A 25,866-nucleotide genomic window follows, 5' to 3' on the forward strand; every position below is an offset into this window, starting at 1 on the left:
TAATGTGCAGGCAAGGTTGAGAACCACTGATCTAACCCAACTCCACATTTTACAAATAGGAAACCTGGAGCTGGAAATTAAAGTTAGATTAAAAACACTCCTTACTATTTGGATTAAGATTCCTGAGTAGAGAAAAAAAAAAAAAAGACAAAAAAATTAAAAAACCCCACAAAGAACAAAGCAGGAAATGACTCCTCAGTACCTAATGCACAGACATGCTTTTAATAGAAATTTGACCAGACCAGGAAGCTTTTAAATACCATTTCCTTTTTTGGTGAGGTTCAATGTTTTGTGGCAACATTTAACTTTTTCTGGTGAAAGTACATGTTTGTTATAGAAAATGTAAAACATACAAGGAAGCACAAAGAAAATAAGCCATCAAAAATAGTTTATTATATTTCCTTCAGACATTTTTCTAGGCAACAAAAATAACCAGCATTTACTTTGTAAATGGAACATGACGATTACTTTTCCTCTGACACACAATCACAGGGACAGCAGGGGTTCCGGGGTCCCTGCCGAAAGAGAGGGAGCCAGTTGGAAAGCGGGGTGGCTAAGGGACAGACTGCCACCTAGTCGATGACCAGGGGTACTGACAATGCACTGGGGAACAGGGTCTCTGCATGACCTTGATTTTCATTTATTATTTTTTGTTAATCCTCACTGGAGGATATTTTCCCATTGATTTTTAGACTGGAAGGAACGGGGGCGGGGGCGAGGGGGACACAGAGAAACATCCATGTGAGAGAGATACATTGATTAGTTGCCTCTCGCATGGGCCCTAGGGCTAGGATGGAGCCTGCAACTGAGGTACGTGCCCTTGATCAGAATCAAACCCGGGACCCTTCAGTCTGGGCCTGATGCTCTATCCACTGAGCCAACCGGCGAGGCGTGATTTTCATTTTAGAACATAGACCCACCAGAGCAGGAGCCTAAATGTGGGTGGGGAGGGAGGGTAGAGAGGTGAGTAAAGGTAAAGGTCAAAGTGACTTTCCAGTCTGGCTCTGCCTGGAACCGAAACCTTTCTTCTCCACAAAGTCTCTGCTTCCTCTTGAAATTGTGGCTGATCTTTTTTTAAAAAAAAGTTATTAAATTTATTGGGGTGACATTTGTTAGTAAGATTAGTATTCAAGTGTAGATTTCTCTGATACATGATCTGCATTGTGTGCCCACCACCCAAAGTCAAATCATCTCCCATCACCATACTTTGGCCCCCTTTACACTTTACTGCTTCTCCACCCTTCCTTTTGGTAACCACCACAGGGTTGTCTGTGTCTCTGCGTTTCAGTTTTATATCCCACATGAGTGAAATCATACCGTTTTTAGCTTTTTCTGAGGCTGATCTTGAACACTGGTCGGGGGCTCTGAAATGGCTTCTCAGGGGAGGCAGTGCAATCTCTCATGGCCACACAACTTTAAACAGCCTTGTGCCAACTGTATAGTGTATGGGTCCTCTTAGATTCTTTTTTTTTTTAAATTTTATTATGCACCACATACTACACTGCATGCTACATAATAACCTTCCAGCAGGGGTAGATCATTATAGCTGAGTTATTTTTCATCAATCGGGAAAATGTTTCCTTAATCATTGTTCTCTAAACTCTTCAACATATAGTGACAATTAACTTCACAGGCACACCCTCTGTTTCCCACAAAGTGCACTGACAGGAGTAATAGGCAAGCCTTTTTCCCTTGCCCCGTGAGTGAAGCTGCGGGTATGTGCAGTGGCAGCCTGGGGGTGGGGAAGTGCGCATGCATGGTGGCGATCCGGGGAGAATCTCGAACCACTTCGTGGCAAGGTACGAAGGCCCTTAGATTCCTGAGAAGAGCCCATACTAGCTGGAGGACACCCTGAGAACTAGATGTCACCATGATAATACCTACAGGCCAGGGTTTAAACTAGTCCCTGAATATCCTTAGTAACACCCTGGAGGGAAACGGGGTGAATGAGAATTTAACAAACATAGAATGACACAGAAGTCATCTCTCCCTATTAGGAGCATTTAGCCACTTTAATGAATTCTACATGGTCCTCCCCAGGTATGGACTAAAGCAACTGCTCAAGCCAAGTCCTGATGTAACACTATGACTTCCAACCTTAGTTTAGTGACAGCTCAGGGAGCACCAATGATCTCCCAAGTATTAAGAAATTTTGCTCTTTGACAATCAATTTTGTTCCACTTAACTAAACCAGAGGGTGTTCAGAAAAGTTGAAAATGCCTGGTTCAAACAGCTTTTGTCACCACCACTGAGAAGGCCTATTAGCCGACTAGCTGAGCCATTTTAAATTGTTATGTTGGTAATTGTGTGTGCCTCTCCTTGTCTACAGCGTTAAGCGTCAGAGAACATCTGCAGGGCTGTGGACCACACTCTGTATTGACTAGACATCAAGGGGTTTATAGCACAACACTGAGCCGTAGGCATTCTAAACTCTGAAAATGCTACTTTGTAGTATTGAAGAAATAAGTGAGCAAGGAAGAATGAAAGGCTTTAACAAGAATTTTTCAACAGACATGTTCACACTAAAAAAATGAGGTTAATAGCCAGGGTTTTTAACTAGTCCCTGAATATCCTTAGTAACACCCCGGAGGGAAATGGGGTGAATGAGAACTTAAGTTTTCCAAGGATTGAAGTTCAAATCCTCTGAAGGCTACCGGTGGTCAAATAAAATGAGAACTCAGCTTTATAGTAGCAACTTCCCACTGGCCCCAGCACAAGGTGGTAGTGATTCTCAAGTTTAATGTATTACATACAATACTAGAAAAATAAGCTAAAGTTTTAAGGAGCATCCATTACTATTAAAAGGGCTGAGCTTTACTACTCCAACCCTGGGCTTTTGACAGAACTTTCTGGAAAAAGGCCCATGAAAGCACAACAAAGAGGTATACTAATGACAGGTAGCTGCTACCATGTGCCACAGGTGCTTCAGTAGTCAGTAGGAACAATCTTGAAAAAGCAGGGGACATGCAGAGTCCCAGGGAAAAACTGCTTTAGGTATTTGTAAGAGAAACAAGTACAAGTGACAAGAGCGACCTCCTTCACCACATTCACTGGTGGGTTCCCCCTTTTTTCCCACTGCTTTCGTTGTTTACATATTATTATTGCGAACAGGGCAAGAAAAGGCCGTTTTCTCCAGGCTTTCAGAAAAACAAACCAACGAGGGACGCTATATCCCTGAGTCCGTGCTCCGTGGCTGGAAACCCTCCCTCCGAAGACTGCCCATGTCAAAGCGAGTAGAAACCTCACAGCGCACTAACAAAGTATCATCCTTAATGAAGGTTCTCTGTCTTAGGGCTTCCAGATGCATAAAAGTCACATAGCCAAAACCTTTTGGGTTCCGCGGGATTGTGGGTCTCTGGAAGGCAAGCAGCTCTGGTTTGGCATCCATGATCTCCTCATGGTTTTGCCTGATAGGTGCTTCGGACTGATCGAGAATTGTGAGGCGTATTGTACCCTGGAAGGGCCAAGGGAGGTGGCTGTCATACTCTCCTTGCATGGTGTGGACAAAGAGGGATATATAGTTTGCACAGCGCTGAGCAGTTGGTAACTGAAGGTGCAGGCGCATGCAGAGTTTGTATCCGGGTTTGCCTGTGTAGAACCCAGGGCTGTGAATGACAACAGGTTTCTCCTCTTCTTGAGATTTCAAGTGCATCCCAAAGTTACCAATCTTCCAGATGTAAATCCCATTGCACTGCTGTGCTTCTATTTCAGCAACCTTGTCCTCAAGGGTTCGAATATTTCGTTTGAGCTCACTGACATACATGCTCTGAGTTTCCATTTTCGCAGTCAGCTCCCGGATTTGATGGTCTTGTCTTACAAGGCGACCCTCTAACTGTTGAATGATTTCTTGAAAATTGTACACCTCTGAGTTACACCCAGAGGGTACCCGAGCCAGCGATGCAGGCTCGTATCGTTGAGGCATGGGAGCTACAGCCAGGTTTAAGCTCTGAACAGCCTGGGCCAACATTCTCATGTGTGACTGGGTGTTCTCTTGTAGGTGGCGTGCCAAGTGAATCCTCTGCATCTAAAAATTAAGCACAAGCCTTAGGCTGGGAATAGATACTGTGAGGATTAGGAAAGGGGCCTAGCCACGCCAAATAAAAGGTTTTAAGTAACATCACCATTTCTCTCAATCCCCTACAACCTTCTTTGTCTCCATCATTCTCAATCCTATTGCTACTGGACAGGGTCTGGGCCCAGGATGGTCTGACCATGGAGTGTGGGCTCCTGACTTTGTGTAGTAAAGACTTCACAACATGAGTCTGGGTGGCTTTTGAGAGTATGTTGACTCAAGCTGGGGCAGTAAGGTAGGAGAAGCAATAGGAGAGAAAAAGTCAGAGAAAAGGGGTCTTGGAGACAGGTTCAGGAGGGTAGCCTGGGTAGAGCTGCCACTGCGTGTTGTTCCCCTGGTTGCAAGTCCCATGGGATCCCTTAAAGTTTAGGAGAAAAACAGCAAAGATACAAGGCGTGGGGAAGTAACATGAGAGAGCCTAGATGGGGCTGTTTTGGCTCTCTGAGAAATTAAAGTCACAGTGACAGTGAGCTCACTGGGCAGTCAGAGAAAATTGGGGCCCTGATGACAGGTTCAAGGGGTAAGCCTGGGATGAGCTGCCACTGCCCGCCGCTCTCCTGGTGCAAGTCTTGTGGGATTCCCTTGAAGTTTAGGAGATGCATGCCTGTGGAAGAAGCTGGGGAAGGGAAAGGTGTGGGTGTGCTCCTGGGAGGGAAAGCGTGCCATATCCTTTGTCTTGAAGCTTTTATTTAACCTCTCTTTGGCCAATGGAATCCTGGGGGAGGTCTTTGGGAAGGAGCGAACAGAATATTCATTAGCTCTTCAGATGTGTCCCTCAGGATGCTGATTCATCAAAATGTGTGTGTAAAGGGGCCAGCTTTATTTTCTGGTTGTTTAGCTTTTTGAGTGTATTGAAGAGGGACTGAGACCGAGCCCAGTCCAGAATGTGTACACCAGTTGCTCCTAAGTGTCCTTGGTTATGAAAGATAAAACCTTGTCAGGTACCTCCATTCCCACTGGTATTCTCCACTGCACTAGACAAATGAATTTTCTTGATCTATATTCAAGAGTCAAAAGAAAAAAAAAGAAATACCTTACCTTTTCATGGCAACCGAAAGAACTGAAAGTGCATGGAATTGGGGCTGTAGGACAGTCTAGGTCAAAATGATTAGGCATCTGAAAACCAAAGCAGAGGTTGAAAAATGTTTTTCCCTGCATATCATGTTCTAGTTAATGAGATCACACTTGAAATAAAGATTTACATTTCATATAAACAAAATCATGTATTATCTATGGCTGTCTCTATATCACAATGGCAGAGCTGAATAGTTGCAACAGAAACCAGGTAGCCCACAAAGATTAAAATAATATTTACTTCCAAAAGTCACAGAGAAAAGGAAATACCAACATCACATACCATCCCCCAAATCACTCAAAATTCAATTCAAGAAAATGAATTTGTTCCTGTTGCTGGGAACTGGAACGCTATAGTGGCATTTTAAGAAAAAGCACCTTCTGACGTCAGCCTCAACTGCAGACTTCACCAGGACTCTCACTGTGGCCCAGGCCATATAACAGGGACCAGCCAACTGTACACATTGAAGCCCCGGACTGTAGCCGGTACTTCCCTCATGACCGCCTTTCACAAACCTTCTAACCTTTTGTTAGCCTGGGCATGTTTTGACCACAATGGGAGACTCAGCTGTTAGAAAGTATTTCATAAGCACATTAATAAAGGTTCTAAAGAATGTCTCAGCTTAGGACTCTTCAAGGTAAGATCCATTATGGAGGATCATATTTGAAATTTAGGTTAGCTATAGTCATAAATATTTCAAGCGGAAATATTAAAGACCATTTAACCCAGTCTTTCAATTTTGCATAATCCAGAACAGTGGACAGCAACATTTTTTAGAAAGGGTCAGACAGTAAGTATTTTCAGCTTTGTAGGCCCTATGGTCGCTGTCCCAAGTATTCACCTCTGTCACTGTGGGAGAACACCAGGCACAGACGACGTGCGGACACGTGGCATGGGTGTGTTCCAATACCACTTATTTATAAAAGCAGGCAGTGGGCCAGACTGGGCCTGCAGGCAGCTCTGCTGATCCTTATCTAGAATTTCAACTTTCTTGCCAGAGATCAGCGGCAAGTCAGTGGCACAACCAGGGTCAAAACCTAAGTTTTCTGTTAACCAAGGATTTTTTCCTACATTAAGTTTTATTTTTGCTGGGTTTCAGATGCGCTGCATGGTTTCCTTTAAATATTACAGCAGAGCAGAAAGAAAAGCCAGGGAGGTGAGATTTCATTAGCAAAACAAAGTTTAACACCTTCACATAAAGACGGTTGGAAAAAAACTACAGGACTCTGTTTAGACAAATGGAAAAGTTTAGTGGAGGGACAGGTTTTGCTTGCTTCTAGTTATTATTAAGGTAATCAATTATGATCTTTGGGTTTGCAGATTTCATGGGTGTATAAATAGTGACTAGTATTCAAATTGGTTGGGTAAATTCCCCAAATGTCAGAAGATAGCAATCAGGTGGAATTTTCCTATCTCTATTAATAATGTAAATGCAGTTTTCTACTGTAACTGCTGCTGCTGCCCCATCAGTGGTCTATAGGACAACTGAACAGAGCGGTACAGATCCTGGGAGTCTCAGAATCTCTCAGTGTGTCCCAGGGCCATGGGGACAAATAATGCTCTACCACTGAACAAACCTGCTGTCCTCTATTTCATTGGTCTTTTGGCTCGTCTCTGGATACCTACGACCCTTACCGCACAGTGCGTAAATACATATTTAAGGTGCGTTTTTTTTCCCTTTAAATGGGAATTTTGATGATTTGTATCTTAAAAATTACCTGGTTTTGTCTGGAACTTGTATAAATATACATAAACATGGAGATTATATTAATGACTTTAAGTACTTAGGGCTGAGTATTTGTTTTTCTGAAATATTCATATTTATTAATTTTATGAAAAATTTTCATAGTTCTAACACTTCTTCAACCTGTATTCATTTTGCTGTATTGATTTAATAAAAAACCAAGCCCACTCCTTTAATCTATTATGGAAATATTCATTCATGAAAAGAAATCATTATACCTGTTCTCTGATGAGCATGGTACTGCAGTATTCACAGATGACATTTGCCAAAGGACAGCTCTGGTCATGGCTCTAAATTTTAATAGAAAAACATAAGAAAAACATGAGAAAAATCTGAAAAAGCAAAAACACCCTTACTTTTATAAAAGTAATTTTTCACCATAAACAAATTAAGGACTTTGATGTGTGTTAAATAAAAAAAGTGAGAATAATATGTAAAGGTTGTTTTCTCTCCCTCTGCCAGTATAGTAAGTAATGAGATACATCTTGCGTTTCAGCTCTTTCAAAGAATACAGTACACAAAAGAGAATCTTTGAAATCACTTCTTTTAACCGGAGGCAGGGCATCTGTGACTAGTTTGGACATCATTGACCAATACTATATCTAATTCAAGCTCTTAGGGGGTTAGAGAACAGAGCACTATTAGGGCAGGAGACCCTGGTGCTCAGATTCTCACAGGCCCTGGAAGGGTGAGCCTTGTTTTCTAAAGTACAATGAGTTTGAGAAATAACTAACCCTTCAGGTTACATCCATTTAATTTACTTAAGTTCAGGAAAACATCAATTTGTTCTAATTATGCCTCAGCCTTCTCCCCATTTTTAGCAAGTTAGCTGACTTTTTTGAACATTTCATCAACTTAATGAGTATAATATGCTTGATTGCATAAGAAAGTAGGAAAAATTACCAAGATAAACTTATAGTGGAACCTTGGTTCTCGAACTTAATTCCAGAAGCAATTTGTTTGAAAACTGAATCATTTTTTCCCATAAGAAATAATGTAGATTGAATTAATCTTTTCCAGACACCCAAATGATTCCGTTTTAACCTTTCTTACATCCAGTACATGTCTAATGTACTGTTTAATGTATAAATACACTTCTTTTCTTAAATTTATCGAACCACCCCCTACTCGCCTTAAAGGAATCACTTTTAGCATTGGGTCCAGGATGTCTTTCAGGTCAGCATGCAGTATCTTGGCTGGTTCAGTTTTTCTACCTCTTCAGTTGACTGTGATTATTGCTTCTTTCACACCCTTAGCAACATCAGCACTCTTAATAAGGCCGCTTTATGTTCTAAAATTGTGCTAATTGTTGATTTCTGCCAGCAACAAAAGCATTCTCTCCTTTGTTGCCTGAAAGACACTTTTTGCCATGCTGAGGTATCAGCATGAAAGTGTTGTCAGGTTGAAAGCCGTAGTTTGGTTCCACAACCCAGACATTTTTTCTGTGAACAACTTGGTCAAGGACTGAATTGTTTGAGATGGGAGATGATCAAGAAACAAGATTTGACTATATAAGAAATAAAGTTTAAGGAAGTATGTTAATAGTTATATGAAAAAACTGTTCTATCATCATGATGCTGTCAGGTGCCACGAAGTTTCTTTTTAATGATAACATTTTAACTGAAGTGTAACATACTCCCAGAAAAGTGAATTCATATGTGCATAGCTCAGTGATTTATCACCAAAAAACACACGTTGTGAGATTAAATTTAATTATTCTCCATAAAAGTTTTAACATCCCATTCTCTTTTTCAGAGAGTAAAGCATAAGTCTTATACAGGCATCATTCTACTTATTTGTCTCAAATCCAAGACTGATCATTAAAATATCACATAGGAAAGCAGATCAGCACGTCTTTCCTGGAAGGTTTTGTTACTTGCAGATCTACTATGCTGTTAAGTAGTATAAACAATGTTTTCTAAGAAAGTATACAGCCTGACCAGGGTGGCTCAGTGGTTGAGCACTGACCTATGAACCAGGAGGTCACGGTTCGATTCCCGGTCAGGGCACATGCCCGGGTTGTGGGCTCATCCCTAGTGTGGGGCGTGCAGGAGGCAGCCAATCAATGATTGTCTCTCATCATTGATGTTTCTGTCTCTCTCCCTCTCACTTCTTCTCTAAAACTAATAAAAATGTATTTTAAAAAATGATTAAAAAGAAGATATACAAATATAAACCCCACATTTAGTCACTAAAATGGTTTACTGAACTTTCTTTCTTAAAAATCAATCTTCCCACAACTTGATAATATAGACTCAGAAATGGAACAGCATCCTCATCTACTGTGAAGCCCTTAAATGTACATAAAAACAAATTAACAAGTAGTGAAATTAAGAAATCCAAGTAGTACATGCCTCTTTATCTTCAAATGCCATTGACATAGCACAGTTCTTACAAGAAACCTGTCTTCTTGGACACTCCTGGAGAATGTGAGTATTAAGTTGGCACTTTTGTAACGGACGGTTGCATTGAAGACAATTCGTAAGAGCAAACTCACAATGTGCTTGATGATCCTATAATAAGAAAAAAAAGAATTGATGAGCACCTGCTAATCTTTAAGAAATCTCTTAAATATAATCTCTTCTGACTATATACTGTTCTCTCTCAAAACAGCTACTCCTTCACAAGGACCTAAGGAAAAGGGACAAGTTGTAAATGTTTAAACACTTAATTTCGAATAAATCATAAACGATACTTAATTTCTCATAAAACCACCAAGCTAAAAATGAATTTAATTTAAAAGCAAATTCTTTTACCTGATTGCTTCAGTTCATCTCAAGTTATAGAAAGACTCCATTTAGTCAATAATAAAACGCACAATTTAGAAAAAAAAGAAAAAAGTATGAGGGTACCAAGATGATGGCTATGAGACTTGTTGCTTATTTCAAAATGAGAAAAATAGCCCTGGCCGGGTGACTCAGTTGGTTGAAGCATCATCCCATACACCAAAAGGTTGAGAGTTTGATTTCCTGGTCAGGGCAGACACCAAGGTTGCGGGTTCCATACCCTGTTGGGGCATGTACAGGAGCCAACCAATCAATGTTTCTCTCTCACATTGACCTGTGTGTGTGTGTGTGTGTGTGTGTGTATGTGTGTGTCCTTCCTATCCTAGGGTGAGGATTAAAAACAAAAAGATAGAAATAAGTGAAGTTATGGGATTGAAATGTGACACTTGTATTTAAAATGCTCTTCAGTATTATAGTTAATAATGTTCACCCCAAAACTTAAAGAATACTGATTTCTTTATCATTTGGCAAGGCCAGAGAAGATGGAATTAGAAATTTCTGGTTTCTACTTATATCCAACTAGAGGCCCAATGCATGAAATTCGTGCAAGGGGCTTGGCCCTCACAGCCGCGGCATCTTGCCTCGGCCTTCACAGCCCTGTCTTCGTCCAGAAGGATGCCCAGAAGGTCACTGGGCTGCCTGGTCTAATTAGCATATTATGCTTTTATTATTATAGATGATGAAAGGATTGGCACCTCACTAAGCAATTATATGCTAGGCGTCGGCAATACACTGATGGACACAGCAAAGTCTCTATTCTCTAGGAACTGCCTTGCCTATATGCTAAGGCTAAGAAATAACTTTAGTACCTCAAGATGCCGCAGTTCCATCTTGTGCATACACCCTTCATTTGGACACCTCACCATCAGAGAAAGAATCTCTCGTTTTGCAAAATTGTCAGGAAAGAGTTGAGTTTCCAACAGTATTTCATTATCAATAGGACATTTGTGACCGGCATCCCTAAAAGAAACAAATAAGATACATACATTTAGTAGACTATTAACATTAAAAAATACAAACAACTTTTACACGTTTAAACGAGTTATATATGTGTATAACTCACCACGTATACCTTCTCCATTTATTATTTCCTATGGAAAATAATTTAACACATTCTATTTCATAACATTACCCTCCCCCGGCCCAAATAAAAAAACCAACACCTGTCCTTTTATGGACAGTTCATGAACTGTTCCTTTATGCAATGAATGCAACTAGTACCATATTGGTGACCTATAAAAAATTATGGGATTTTATTTTAATTTTAACTTTAAAAAAATATTTTTATTGATTTCAGAGAGAAAGGAAGAGGGAAAAAGAGATAGAAATATCAATGATGAGAGAGAATCATTGATTGGCTGCCTCCTGCACACCCCTACTGGGGACTAAGCCCGCAACTCAGGCATGTGCCCTTGACCAGAAATGAATGTGAGATCCTTCAGTCTGCAGGCTGAAGCTCTACCCACTGAGCCAAACCAGCTAGGCCCCAAAAAACTATGGGATTTTAGACTGTGGGATAGATTTCAACAACAACAACAAGAAAAATGAGAAAAATTAACTCAATAAAGTCCTATTTTGATTGTCCTTAAATGAAGCCAAGCTAAGGATGGGGATTTTGCAGTCTGGCAGGCCTCTGTTCTGTCAGCAGCTACACAACATGCTAGTGAGATCAACTACATATGCTGCTCGTAATGCCAATAACACTTCACTAGCTCATGGACAACCAAAGTTCTCCTTTGTTTTTATGTCTAGGGGACAATTTAGTAGGGAATTAAAGGACCTCTATTTCCTCCTTCCCAGTGGTTTCCCAGTGGTTACTTAATCTTATGATGGGGAAAACCATCCCCAGGAAGTTTGGTTATCTGTCACTTCCCTTTAACTTTTTGGGATGTCTAAATCTTCACTCACAAAATGTGGCAGGTCAGGTAGACCACTGAAGCATTAATCAATCACTCAAATCATTTGCTGAGCAACTCCTGTGTGTAAGCCACAGTGGAAATTGCCATGGTATGTAAAAAACGGGTCTACTGTCAAACGCCTTAGAATAAAGGTGAGAGAGATAGCCAATCTTTAATGAGGCTTCTGTCAGAATAATGGTCTTCATATAGTCAAATCTTTTATGAGAAGCATAGGACACTATAAACAAATTTATTGACATCTATACCCAAGATCTAAGTTATGGATGTCAAAGAGGAAAAAAACAAAAACAAAAACAAACTTACAAAGTAAACTGGAAACCATTATCCACAGCAAATGGAACTGGATTAGCATGTATTTTGGTTTCCTGAATGATTATAATGGATGAGTAAGTTTGAAGCTATTCTTTTAAGAACATTAGACTCAAAGTAAGCGGTCATTTTTAGCTGAGAGGGAGATAGAAAAAGAAAGCCTCAGACTTCCTTTTGTGGGTTTTACTTCCTTTTAAGACCACTGTCCATTACTTTCATGAATATCTTGCTATTAAAAAACTGCTAAAGATGATCTTCTTGGGCATATGACACTAATAAAATACATCTCTCTCTCTACAAAAATCAGTGATCCATAATATGGTACATACGACCTATGAAGACTGAATCATGAAGAAACAGAAAATCTGATGAGCAGATTGCTAGTATACAGAGTAAATCAGTAATCACCTCCCAAAAAACCCACACCTCTCCCAACCAACAAAAGTTCAGGAGCAGATGGCTTCACTGGTGAATCCCACCAAACATTTAAAGAAAAATTAATACCTACCGTTCCTAAACTCTCCCAAAAAATGGAAGAGGAAAGAACACTTCCAAACTCATTTTATTACCCTGATACCAAACCCATACAAGGACGCCACGAGAAAAGAAAAGTCAATTTAAAAGTTGAAAGAAAAATCTGCAAGATAGCAAGTAGCCAGCTTTACCTACTTACAAATGATTTCACCAACATAACTCGATGCTTATTTACTGAACAACATAAAATCCTCCCACTACTTCCTTAGTCACCTAAAGTATTCCCATCTACTTTTGAATTAAGTAAAATGTATTTACTTCTTGGGAGATGAACTTGAATCATCGATGGACTCCCACATAAAGCAACCATGATACTGAGCACTGCTGGGTGTCAGGCACTACTTCCGGCACGTAGGAAATATCCAGAAATAAAATAGCTCTCAACCCCTGCTCTCAAGGAGCTTCTTTCTTTCTTTCTTTCTTTCTTTCTTTCTTTCTTTCTTTCTTTTTTTTTTTAATATATTTTGTTGATTTTTTACAGAGAGGAAGGGAGAGGGATAGAGAGTTAGAAACATAGATGAGAGAGAAACATTGATCAGCTGCCTCCTGCACACCTCCCTACTGGGAATGTGCCCACAACTAAGGTACATGCCCTTGACCGGAATCAAACCTGGGACCCTTCAGTGTGCAGGCTGACGCTCTATCCACTGAGCCAAACCGGTTAGGGCTCAAGGAGCTTATTTCTAACTGGGTAAGAGAGGCTGGGAGTGTGGGGGGCGACAGAGGGGAACATGCTGTGGTATAAACAGGGTAGCCAGGGCACCTATGAGAGGTGAGATCTGAGCCACACTGGAGGAGTGAAAGGTGTTAGCTAGACAGTTAACTGAAGAAAGAATGTTCCACAGAGAGAACAGCAAAAGCCAATTCCCCAAGGCAGGAGCATGCTTGGCATGTTGAAGGAACAGCAAAGAGTGACTTGGTGGAAGGAGGGAATAGTGGACAGGAGGTCAGAAAACGGATTATGGATATAAGAACAGGGCCTCACACGCAGATGACTTGCTGCAATGTTCTGAGCAGAGATGACCAGGTTCCCTCTGGCTGCTACCCTGAGAACAGTCTGGAAGGCAAGGAGAGAAGCAGGCCTGCAACTGAGCTGACGGGGATTCAGAATAGGGTGGCAGCAGTGGAGGCAGCGAGAAGGGATTGAATTTTGGATATATTGTAAAGGCAGAGGCATCGACTAATACTTTCTTTAAAAATACTGGTTATTTCACTTTTGTCCACAGATATCAGATAACAGACAGAATTTAATGTGGCTAAAACCATCTCTGATCGATTATAGAGTCAGCATTCTTTGTATGGTTGAGCTGATCATACTCCACTATCATTTAAGGTGTTATATTATTTTCTTAAAGCATAGAGAACTTATTTATCTGAGGATCAGAGGAGGGTAGAAGACAGACATTACCTTTTATACCACAGTAGGAACTAGGGTAAGAATGTAGATGTCTCAAGTTTCTGTCCAGTGTTCTTTTTCCTTGAGTAGGTGTTTACATATAAGACTACTCTTGGGATGACCCGTGTCCTGTGCAATATCGTTCTCTGTATTTGGTTCTGTTATAGGACACACGGTTCTTTTCTTATGCTCACGTACCTTATTGATTTGGTGATGCAGGCTTTGCAGAACCTGTGGCCGCATGGTGTCTGCACTGCTTCCCGTAACGCCATCAAGCAGATGGGGCATTCATACTTGCTTTCCAGGGGTGGATCAAACTCGACGTCGTACCCCTGGATCTCTTCCATGAAAGAGCTGGAGAGATTCCCTGTGCTGGCAGTGGCACCCACGCTGTCGTCTTTTGCTGCAGCACTACAGGAGCTGGCCATGGCCGCGCAGCAGTCGCTCTCAGACTGGCTGGAGGCACAGCTGCTTTCAAAGTTTAGCAGACTCATAGTAACGAGCTTATCAATTACTCTGTAAAAATAGCAAGAGAAAAATGCCTTAACATGCATACACATACACCGTAGCTTATCGAGGCAGGTCACCTCTTCGTTGATATAGAAAAGCTGCATTAATATTATTTATAGAAAACTTTACAAGTTTTTTGAGCTTTACTTCATGACTAGTATTCTATAGTAAGTTAAGGCGTTCAAGATCTAGTAGGTAGATAGAATGTAAAGTTAAAAGAAGAAATGACCTCCATTGATACTGAGCTATCTCACAATTATGTTTAAATTCTGTTTCCTATGACTGAAGTCAAGAATTTACTTTTCATATCCTTAGTACTCAGCACAAGATCTTTCACATAATAGGTGTTTATTAAGCATCTGCTGAAGCACTTACTACGCTGCTGAAGTTCCCTCAAGTATCCTGAGCTAAAGAAAACAGGACCAGCAGGCAGTGCAAGGAAGAGCAATGTACAAGGGATTAGATCAGGGGTGGGGCCCGTGGGCTGTATAAGGCCCTTGAAATCATTTGGTCCAGCCCAGCCAAGGCAACCGCAGGCAGGACTCAAAATGCAATAAATCTAGGAGCTTCTTTCACAGCAACGTAAAGTTACATGAAGTGAATTATATTAAGCGAATGATGCTGTAAATATCCAGATGGCCCTCAGCAGAAAACAGGTTCCCCACCCCTAGGTGAGATGATCATGTGCAAGTATTAGGCATGTGGTTTGGTGCCATTTAGCCATTTGGATCTTGGTTTCTTCTTCTAGATCTGAAATTCCACGAGTACTTCCAAATGTTCAGTGTGGAGATTTCTATTATGTAGAAAGAACAGAATTTTGAAAAAGTATATTTGTATGTCCTTCTGCCTTCAGTCATGTCAAGTGACTCTATTTCATCATGTGACAGGAAAAACAAGTGAGGTTTCTGTTGTCTATGGAAAACTACTGGTTTCGTGGGTAGGTGGGACGCCTTCAAACTCTAAATCATATGATATTATTGAGTGAGAGACTAATGTCTAAAGGCAATTCACGGCCTATTGACCAGGTCTCTGCAGTAGACTGTGGAGAATTCCCAATATGTGCCAGATATAGTTCTAGAAACAGAACGCAAGCTTCGGGTCAGAATGGTGAACAATCTTCCCCCTGGGTTAAGAAAGCAACCCTCTAGCCTTGTTTTGGCCACCAGAGGCATCTTTTTCTTCTGCTCAAAAAGATTTTGCGTACAGTCTGATGAGCACCTACAAAGGCCGAGGCCCTGTTCTGGCTTGGAGGGCAGGACAGCCAAGTGGTGAATGGCAGAGAGGAATCAATGGGCTGGTATGTGAAAGCACTCAGAACTGTGCCTGGCAGTAAGAACGAGTCACTGTTCTGTGCAGCTCTCTCGAGCAATTTTATGCAGTAATTTCACTGCCCCCTCCCCTTTAGCAAAGTGGAAACCCTGGAACTTAAAAAGGTGAACTAACTTGCCCAGGACTATTCAACTAATCAGTAACAGAGCTGGAATGAGAACCCAAGTCTACCTGACCCCAGAGCCTGTGCACTTGGTACTATTACCATGTTTGCCTCTTCGAGGTGCGACAAATTTGTCTATAAAGCTGCATTTAAAATTTCTTTCCCTTTATTTTTATTACACTAGACCAGTGGTCGGCATACTCATTAGTCAACAGAGCCAAATATCAACAGTACAACGATTGAAATGTCTTTTGAGAGCCACATTTTTTAAACTTAAACTATATAGGTAGGTACATTGTTATTAACTTAATTAGGGTCCTCCTAAGCTGGCCTTTGCTAAAAACGTCTTCAGTCTGATTGAGGTACGTTCGCTGAGGTCAACCCCTTCCAACTCTCTCATCCACACTCGTCTTGTATACTTGTTTCAGATAGACTGGTGTGGATGGGAGAGTTGGAAGGGGTCGACCTCAGCCAACGTACCTCAAAACAATGTACCTCCCCGGCGCTGTGTATCCCGCGGCCCGCCTGCGCCCTGTCTCCCGTCGGACCAACACCCCCCACTTCTTCTAACGCCACTTCTTCAAAACAGACTTGCCCAGGCCGAAAACTGACTTCTGCATATGGGCCACGAAGTTTCAATCGCACTGTACGTACGCGCCCGCAAGTGGTATTTTGTGGAAGAGCCACACTCAAGGGGCCAAAGAGCCGGATGTGGCTCGCGAGCCACGGTTTGCCGACCACTGCACTAGACTAAGGTGCTGACCTTCCAGCTTCTACAAAACATGACCTGTCTAGCATTGTCATTCTGGATTGATAGAATTTCAAAGAATCAATAGAGAAACAAATGGCATTTTATTTTACCTTTGACATATTATTTTCGAAAAGTTAAAAATAGCTCCCAGGCCCTGGCCGGTGTGGCTCAGTTGGTTGAAGTGTTGTCCTGTACACCGAAGGGTCATGGGTTCGATTCTGGGTCAGGGCACATACCTAGGTTGTGAGTTTGGTCTGGTTCCCGGTCTGGGAGAATACAGGAGGCAACCAATTGATGTCTCTCTCTCTCTCTTTATCTCTAAATATTAATAAACATATTCTTGAGTGGGGATTAAATCAAAAAATAAAAGCTTTCAAAGCCTTGTTATAGCTAATTCGGATCCCTAGGGAAGACTTGGTACAAGCTGAGAGGCAGCAAGGGATGGCAAGATAGTGGCAAACAGAACTAGTCATGTACCTGTGGTCCAGGATGGGGCAGAAGGCCCTGATTATACCCTCCAAACCTGAGGACATGTGACACTATTATGCTACACGTAGGGCTTATAGCCTTTGTTATTTTTCTTCCCATACACATTTTTGTGTCCAGTTACTTAGGTAAATCTCCTAGAAGTAGAATTATTAGGTAAAAGGGTATGTAACTTTCTAAGGCAACCCACTGATGTCTGGTTATCCAATATGTATCAAAGGCTTTTTAATTCCCACTCCCCAAAAAAGTTTGAGAGAGACCATTTTACTACATACCTTTGACAATTCTAGGTATTTTTATCGTTTGGATCTTCAACCACTTATTTTCTAAAACAGTAAAATCACTTTTGAGAAATTAGTATTTGTTGCTTCGTTGTACAGAATATATCAAAGTCAGAAGAAAAAAAGCAACTTACTGAGCAAAGTCTACTTTTTCTGCCCAACTGTTCAGTTAAATTCAGTTTACTGGGTAGTCTATATACTGCCCTCTTGCAGTCCAGTTTGAAAGAGTTGAAGGTATTTTGATTTAAAGAGACCTTTTATAGCGAATGTGTTGTTAAGAAAACCTGTCTTATCAGTCACAATTCCTTAAAACAAATTCCACTGTAGGAATGCAGTGTTAAGAAATGGAAGTGAGCACTCTAAACATCTAGATCAGTGGTTCTCAACCTTCCTAATTCCGCGACCCTTTAATACAGTTCCTCATGTTGTGGTGACCCCCAATTTCATTGTTACAAATTGAACATAATTAAAGCATAGTGATTAATCACAAAAACAATATGTAATTATATATGTGTTTTCCGATGGTCTTAGGTGACCCCTGTGAAAGGGTTGTTCGACCCCCAAAGGGGTCGCGACCCATAGGTTGAGAACCTCTGATCTAGATGTATTCGATTTTCACATTACTTTTCATGCTTTAAGAAGTAACACAGAAGCTCTACATCCTCCAAATAAATTTTTCAGATAGTCACGCTCTGTGCCTGCAGTATATAGACCCACGTAATTGTACTGCGAAGAAAAAGTTAAGCTAAAAGAGTATTTTGAGTGCCATTCAGTATGTATGTTCACTCTTTCTTTCTAGCAAGTTAAAACATTTCCCCCTTTATTTTAGAGACTGGCATAACGACTTAAGTGAAAATCACTTTCCTAACTACAATCACTATGTTAATTAGCACCGAGGGAAGAATAAAAAGTGCTTTGAGTCCACTGTAGACGGGAACAGAACACGATCCGACACCCATGCAGGAAACGTGCTCTTTCAGGAGTCTTTTTACTTTATATGGTGTCACGGATATCCACCTCATGAGCTGCTCCCAACGCAGGCTTTGCCTCTACAGAAGCTCTGAAAGATGGCAGGGTGGGGCCGTATTATAATAGAGCCAGAGCAGTCATTTCAGGGGAACTGTCCTGCGTGTCTTGTGTTTCTTTATCTTCCAAACTTCATATTCCACCTATTTGTCTCTGGGAGTGTATTATAATCCAGAGAGAATACTGTTAAATGTCTTGGGGGGGTGGGGAGTAGGGTTTCCCTAAGATCAACAGGTGCTAATGAGAGAAATGTCTAAGCTAAAGAAATCAACAGGTCCTATCATGAATTGGTCAATTTTAAGTCAGCAGAAATTCATTCGTGGCTAAACAGATGACTCATAAAGTAAAACCATGTAAAAGGATCATGCATCATAGAAATGTACACTTGAAACCTACATAATCTTACTAACCAGTGTCATCCCAATACATTTCATTTACAATATTTTTTAAAAGAAAAAGAAATTGCCTTTAGTTTGCTGCTAGCTTCAGGAATAGATAGGAACTGTTTGCTGACTCCTTAAAGTCTATTCTTAAAATGCAAGGACCTGCAGAGATGCAAATGCTGCCCAACAGTCAGCTGTCTTGATTTTGAATACAGAGTCCAGGGGCAGTCCCCTGCCTCGGCACTAGTGGTTCACACGATTTCTTTCAAAATCCACGGGGCCCAAAACCGATCGATCGGCATCGTTCTCTAACAAAAGACCCTCAGGTTGCAATCCTGCAACACCGCGAAGGACACGCACAGCGTGTGCGGGTGGAAACTCGGATCATCGAGTGCCCACAAGGGCCTGAAAGGCACCCCTCCCTGGAGCTACGGAGAGCGCCCCCCCCCCACCCCCGCCCAGGGCAGAAAAGCCCCTCCGCCTCCCCCGGAGTCGCAGGGGGGCGGGCCCGCCCGGGGCCAGGTGCGCGGGCCGGCACGAGCCCTTCTTAGCGAGTTTTTCTGGTTCCGGTGGCTTTGGAGCGAGACGCTGAGTGACGCGCAGTTCCCGAGAAACGGGGGGAACGCGGGCACGGCAGGCTCCGCGGCGGCGCGGCGGGTGCTTTCTGCCCGCGCCCGTCCGCGTCCGGCCGAGTTCCGCTAACGCCGGTGCCGGGAAGGGCCCGCGCCGCGGCTGGAACCTGGCCCGCGCCGCGCGGGGCGGGGAGCAAGGCTCGTGTCATCGAACCTCTTTTATTTTTTTAAACTTGCTGCCTGGGACCTCAAACGAGTTCACCGGGGAGCCCACAAATAGCTCTCCATGACAGTGGCCGGGGCACTCGCTGGGAACTGAAAGGGATTTTTCCCTTTTTCTTTTAAAGCCGGTGTCGGCTCGGAGGGACGGGAAAATCCAGGAGGCAAGTGCCTTTGCCGGGAAGGGGCTGAGCGGGTGGGCGCGGGGCTGGCTCCCGCCCGGGAGTGGGAGGAGCTGCGAAGGAGGACCCGCGGGCCTGGGGAGCAGAGGGGAGGGTCCCCGACCTGTGGGGGCAGAGGGGAGGGTCCCCGACCTGTGGGGGCAGAGGGGAGGGTCCCCGACCTGTGGGAGCAGAGGGGAGGGTCCCCGACCTGTGGGAGCAGAGGGGAGGGTCCCCGACCTGTGGGGGCAGAGGGGAGGGTCCCCGACCTGTGGGAGCAGAGGGGAGGGTCCCCGACCTGTGGGGGCAGAGGGGAGGGTCCCCGACCTGTGGGGGCAGAGGGGAGGGTCCCCGACCTGTGGGAGCAGAGGGGAGGGTCCCCAACCTGTGGGGGCGGAGGAGACAGGGGAGGGTCCCCAACATCGGGGGAGCGGAGGCACAGGGGAGGGTCCCCGACCTCGGGGGGAGTGAAGGGACAGGGGGAGGCGTACCCGACCTCGGGGGAGCGAAGGGACAGGGGAGGGTCCCCGACCTGTGGGAGCGGAGGGTCCCCAACCTCGGGGGAGCGAAGGGACAGGGGGAGGCGTCCCCGACCTCGGGGGAGCGAAGGGACAGGGGGGAGGGCCCCCGACCTCGGGGGAGCGAGGGGATAGGGGAGGGTCCCCAACCTCGGGGGAGCGAAGGGACAGGGGGAGGCGTCCCCGACCTCGGGGGAGCGAAGGGACAGGGGAGGGTCCCCGACCTCGGGGGAGCGAAGGGACAGGGGAGGGTCCCCGACCCCTGGGAAGCGAGAGGAGACGGGAGGGGGCGGCGTCCGCCACCAGCGGGAAGCGAGAGGAGAGGGGAGGCCGCGGCTGCCGGGGCCGTCGGAAGGGGACTCACCGCTTTCGTCCTCTGGCCGCCGTCTCCTCCGCCCGCACGACTCCGCTCAGCCAAGGCAGCAGGAGAGAACGGACACTGCGCTCCAAGCCGAGGCGGCCCGGACGCCGATCTTTCGGCCCGCAGGCCGCCGCTCCCGCGTCCCCGGGCCTCCGGGAGCCCCAACTCCAGCCACGGAGGCCCCTACTTCCGCCTTCCCGGCCCGCCCGGGCGCTGGGGCGGGGAGGGGGCGGGGAGGAGCGGCCGGGCCGGGGCGGCCCCTGGCGGCGGTCCTCCACCTCTGCATGCTGCGTGCTGCGGCGCATGCGTAGGCTGGGCCAGCTGTCAACCCGGAGCTGGGGCTGGGCTTTTCTCCCACAACTAGGGCGAAGAGACCTGCCTAGGAGAAACCCCTAACTGGGTTAGATCACTTGACCATCCAGAATTCTTAAATAACTCCCAGACTCCACCTCCCTTGCCAAGAAAGTTTCCATGATTGGCAGAATCCTCTGTTATCACCTGGTCCTTCCCCTTCGACCAGTCCAAGCACGCAAGCCCATATATGAAACATTTTCCCCCTCCCCGAAACTGCTGCCAACGATACCACCGTTTTTCCTGTGAATGTCACCAGAAAGCTATTTTGAATTCCTTGTTTAACTGATGCAAATCTCTAAGGAATGTAACAGGCTCTTTGCAGGGAAGGCACACAGGATTTCCACCCACCGCTGCAAACTTGCCTCCTGAGAGAGGCATCACAGGGTGGTGGTTTTTACATACACATATTCTAAATCCAGAGTACTTCATTTAACTCTAGCGTTCCCCCCTTTATAAATTATAATCTACTTCAGTTTTTTTAAATTTCATATTAAAATGAGGATGATAATAGTACCTACCTCACAGGTTTGTTGGAAAGGTGAGATTAACTAGCTAGTAATGTAAATAGACTATGTATAACTATCTAGGTAAGCAATTTTCAACCAGTGTGCTGCAAGAATTTTTAAAACATATGATACCTGACTATTTAGCCTGGGGCACTGACCTCTTTTTCCCTTAGATTGTCAAATAAAAAAAATGACAACCGCCAACACGACATAGACATCCGGTGTGAATGAATCAAAATTACACCTTTTTTTTTTGTCAGATAGGCAAAATATGTAATCTGTTTTTTTGGTGTGCCGTAGAATATTAGTAATTAGTTTATGTGTGCTGTGAGGTGAAAACGGTCGAAAAGCGCTGGTCTGTGATATAATATGTGCTAACAATACTGTATTCCCTGCTTTCTAGTTGCCAGGGTTCATAGCAAATGCTTGTTTTTAAGATAGGAACCTGTCACTGGCTCTCAGACTCCATCTGCCCCCCCTTTCTTAAAAACATATTTTGAAATATTTAAGACATAAAAAGAAGTACACACACACACACACACACACACACACACACACACACACCCCTGTGTGCTTGCCACCCAGCTCAAGAAATAAAACATTGTCAGTAGACTTGCCAGGCCCTATGGGTCCCCCACCCACCTCTTTCTAAAACTAAATCACTTATGGATGACAAAGAGAACATTATATGAAACTGAGAGATGGAGAAAAGGGAGAGCAAGGGAGTTAGACTCCCCCCTCTGGTTAGCATGAACTCTGGAGCAAGTTGTTTAACCCTCATGGGCTTCCGCTTCCTAAACCATAAACGCAGGGAGAACATTTACCTTCCAGGCTGTACAGTCACAATGCCCAGTTTTCTGAAATGCTGCTAATTTAAAATATTTTGCTCAGCTGTCCTTCTATAAGTACCTCAAAGTGTACAAAAACATCACCACATTCCAGGATTGATTTTTTTTTTTTTTATGTTTTACTTGAGAAATGAAATAAGATACACCTTGCAGACTATTGCAGGTGAGGGTGGGCAGGTGAGAGATTCTTTCCCCAAAACATTTGGCAATTAAGGCAGATGTTTAATTATAAATAAGAGTTAAATTATAAAATTAAAACACAATTCATTTGCTCTGAACACTTATTGAACAACCATGATGTGAGTGTGGCCGACAGCCGCGGAGATGTATTTATGCCCTGTGTGACCCCCTTCTACAGTGAAGAGGCTGTAACCAATAAGATGTGAAAATGACAGAGTGTGCCTTCCTAGGCCAGGCTGACTCCTGGGTTCCCAAGGAGCCTCGTCAGGAATTCGCAGCTGCTAAGGGAGGGTTTCTTGGACAGCCAGGAGAGATTCAGGAAGAAATATTCTAAGTGACTGCATCTCATCTCATTCAGAAAACAAACTCAAGGCAAACCAGTTTTCTTTTTCTTAAAAAAATATTTTTATTGATTTCAGAGGAGAAGGGAGAAGGAGAGAGCGATAGAAACATCAATGCCTCCTGCATGCCACCCACGGAGGGTCCAGCCCACAGCCCTCAACCAGCCCACAGCCCGCAGCCCACAGCCCGCAGCCCGCAGCCCGCAGCCCGCAGCCCGCAGCCCGCAGCCCGAAACCAACCCTCAACCAGCCCGCAACCCGGGCATGTGACCTTTCCAGAATCAAACCTGGTACCCTTCAGTCTGCAGGCTGACGCTCTCTTCACTGAGCCAAACTGGGTAGGGCAAGACAAACCAGTTTTCTATCTTTCCTTCCATCAAGCTAACACACACACTCTCTTTCTTTCTCTCTGTCTCTCTCATTCTTCCTTTCATCTGAACATCCATTTGTTTATACACTCATCTATCATATTATGTTTATTTCAGAGTTAACATTCACAAATAAGATGGTTTTCCTGATGCATGCTATTAGATTGATTTTTGACTGAAAACTGATGGAAAGTGAATCTGATTGGTCGAATTGGTTTGTCAATGAGGACTGGCTTGGTTAATTAGATTATATAGTAGATTTCCCTCCGTAAATTGAATGAAAATTGAATAATCTATCTGTGGAGCTCCAAACTTTTGTCAAAAATATGTAAAGCACGTGTGAAATATACACCATGGTAGAGTTACATTCTTTGCAATTATTTGAACTTATAAAATATTGTCACATGCCAACCTAAAAGTATGCACTGGAATATGTCATCTTACAAGAGCACCTTAAAGTCGGAATCTTTCTCACACCAGACACAGGAAGAGCAGGAAAGTAACTATAATAACCCTTTGATCCAGTTACAGACCAGGAAAGACGCAGTTCATCAGAAGAGGCATTAGTGATGATGGAGCCTAGAAAAAGGTCAGAGCGATGCAATGTGGCATTTCCCACCTGCATTCTGCAGGGAGGAGACGTGCCCTGCCTTGAAATGTCCCCTTTGTTGTCCAGGAGTTTTGGAGATGGCCTGATGCCTTGAACCTTTGACTTGCGAAAGCAGTTACCTGTTGAAGGAATGCACTTGCGTTAACAGCGGCCAAATGGAGCCGAAGGAGCACGTGAAGGGATGTCATCCAAGAGAGGATTCTGGCCTTGGAATAGGTTTCAAGTACAATAAGTTCCAAGGTAACCTCCACCATTTCTCCCTCCCTCTTTCACCCCATTCTACCAAAATAAGGGAAAGATCTCAGAGGGCAGAGGAGGGAGAAGGGATGACCAGTGAAGGGCGTGTGGGGGGTAGGGGTGGCAAAGAGGGAAGGTGAGTGAGTTGTGTAGTCTTGTGGGTGTGTGAGGTAAGGTTCCTGGGGGATTTCAGACAGTAATAACAGGCTTGGGTGGTGTGCCCTGGGTTCAGTCCACACTCTAGGCCAGTGATGGCGAACCTTTTGAGCTCGGCGTGTCAGCATTTTGAAAAACCCTAACTTAACTCTGGTGCCGTGTCACATATAGAAATTTTTTGCTATTTGCAACCATAGTAAAACAAAGACTTATATTTTTGATATTTATTTTATATATTTAAATGCCATTTTTAACAAAGAAAAAGCAACCAAAAAAATGAGTTTGCGTGTCACCTGTGACGCGCGTGTCATAGGTTCGCCATCACTGGCCTAGGCTGAGAGCTGGCAGCCAGTAGGAGGCAGAAGCTTAGTGTTGGAACCCGCCTTGGAATCCGCGGAAGTTCCCAGTGCTGTCCTTGGCAATCGGTAAAGCCTGTCTACTAGCAACGGGGTAAAAATACTTGGCCTTCACTCTTCACCTTCTTCCCAAGTCCCAATCAAGAACCCAAATGTTTTGTGGCACAGTCTTTTTTCCTGCTCTTAGAGAAAGGAGGGGATTTTTTTCTTCTTCTCCATTTGGAAAAATGGGGAGGGCAAACAAATTTCCACTGCCTTGAGACCAGTTTTTTCATAGTTTCACCACTGCTCATCAAGCAGTGTTGAGATGATAAGTTGACCCAATTTATTGCTTTCCTTGAGGGAAAGAATGTACCGGCCATAGGATGCAGGTATCTGATCTGTTTGTGAGCTACATTTTTGATATAAATGAATTGCTTTTGTCTGGGTTTGTTGACTCACTCACCTTCCTTCTTTGCCACCCCTCCCCCCCGAACCCTCCCCCCCATACACACTTCACTGGTCATCCCTACTCCCTCCTCTGCTCTCTGAGATCTTGCTTGCTGACCATTTTCTAAGGCACACCTGGTGGATAAAATCAGTTTTTGGACTGACAGAGCCAAGGATATAATCCCTCATGACTTCTCTTTGTACATTCTTTTCTGGATACCTTACAAACAATTACTATTACAAAATCATCCAAAACATGAAATATAGCTGGAAGAAGACTACTGTCCTTTAGTGTCATTGTTTAATGTGTTCCCCTAATAATTATTTATATATGACCGAGAATTCACCCATGTTTGACTTTGCTATTTACTATTTGATTAGAGACCGGACACTGAGGTTACACATTAACTTAGATATTTTTGTCCAGTAAAAAGCCAAACCCCGGAGGTTAATGCATTAGAAGATATTAACTGGTTTCATATCTATTTAGCAGGGAAACTAATTTCAGCATTCCTTTGACTGACTATATAAAATCTCTATTTTTCCAAGTTCCCTTTGAACTAGCTTTATCCTCTTGCTGATTCATTAATTAATGGATGGAATAAAATATTTGATGTGTTCATTCTATATGTTAATTCTTATTTGTTTAGCAGTTGTGTTTAATTTTTTGAAAATTATTTTGACATTACAACATTCCTGCTTGAGTCTGCTTCTTTCCAATTTTTGCGTATCGAATAAATCGCTCAGTCAGATTTTCGCATGTTTGACCTCTTGAATGGGAAATGTTGAATCTTTCCGGACATTGGGATCCCTTATTAAAAACACACACAAAACAAACAAACAAAGCAAACTTTAGCCCAGCGGAGTGGCTCAGTGGTTGAGCATCTACCTATGAACCATGAGGTCATGGATGAGGTCATGGTTCCATTCCAGGTCAGCCTGGGTT

At 43.5% G+C, this 25,866-nt stretch overlaps 1 protein-coding gene across 1 annotated transcript; it reads right to left on the reverse strand.

The window, feature by feature from the left end:
* Window positions 1–371: 371 nt before the first annotated feature.
* TRAF6 (TNF receptor associated factor 6) lies at window positions 372–20,728 on the reverse strand. The gene is made up of 7 exons (XM_081099059.1): window positions 20,539–20,728; window positions 14,034–14,351; window positions 10,487–10,637; window positions 9,246–9,404; window positions 7,110–7,181; window positions 5,111–5,188; window positions 372–4,024 (listed from the first exon to the last, which is right to left on the reverse strand). The coding sequence occupies exons 2-7, from the start codon at window positions 14,327–14,329 to the stop codon at window positions 3,167–3,169; spliced, it is 1,614 nt and encodes a 537-aa protein (XP_080955185.1). The 5' UTR covers window positions 14,330–14,351; window positions 20,539–20,728; the 3' UTR covers window positions 372–3,166.
* Window positions 20,729–25,866: the final 5,138 nt, after the last annotated feature.

Source organism: Myotis nattereri (assembly GCF_964212035.1).
Source record: "Myotis nattereri genome assembly, chromosome: 9".
NCBI classification, from domain to species: domain Eukaryota; kingdom Metazoa; phylum Chordata; class Mammalia; order Chiroptera; family Vespertilionidae; genus Myotis; species Myotis nattereri.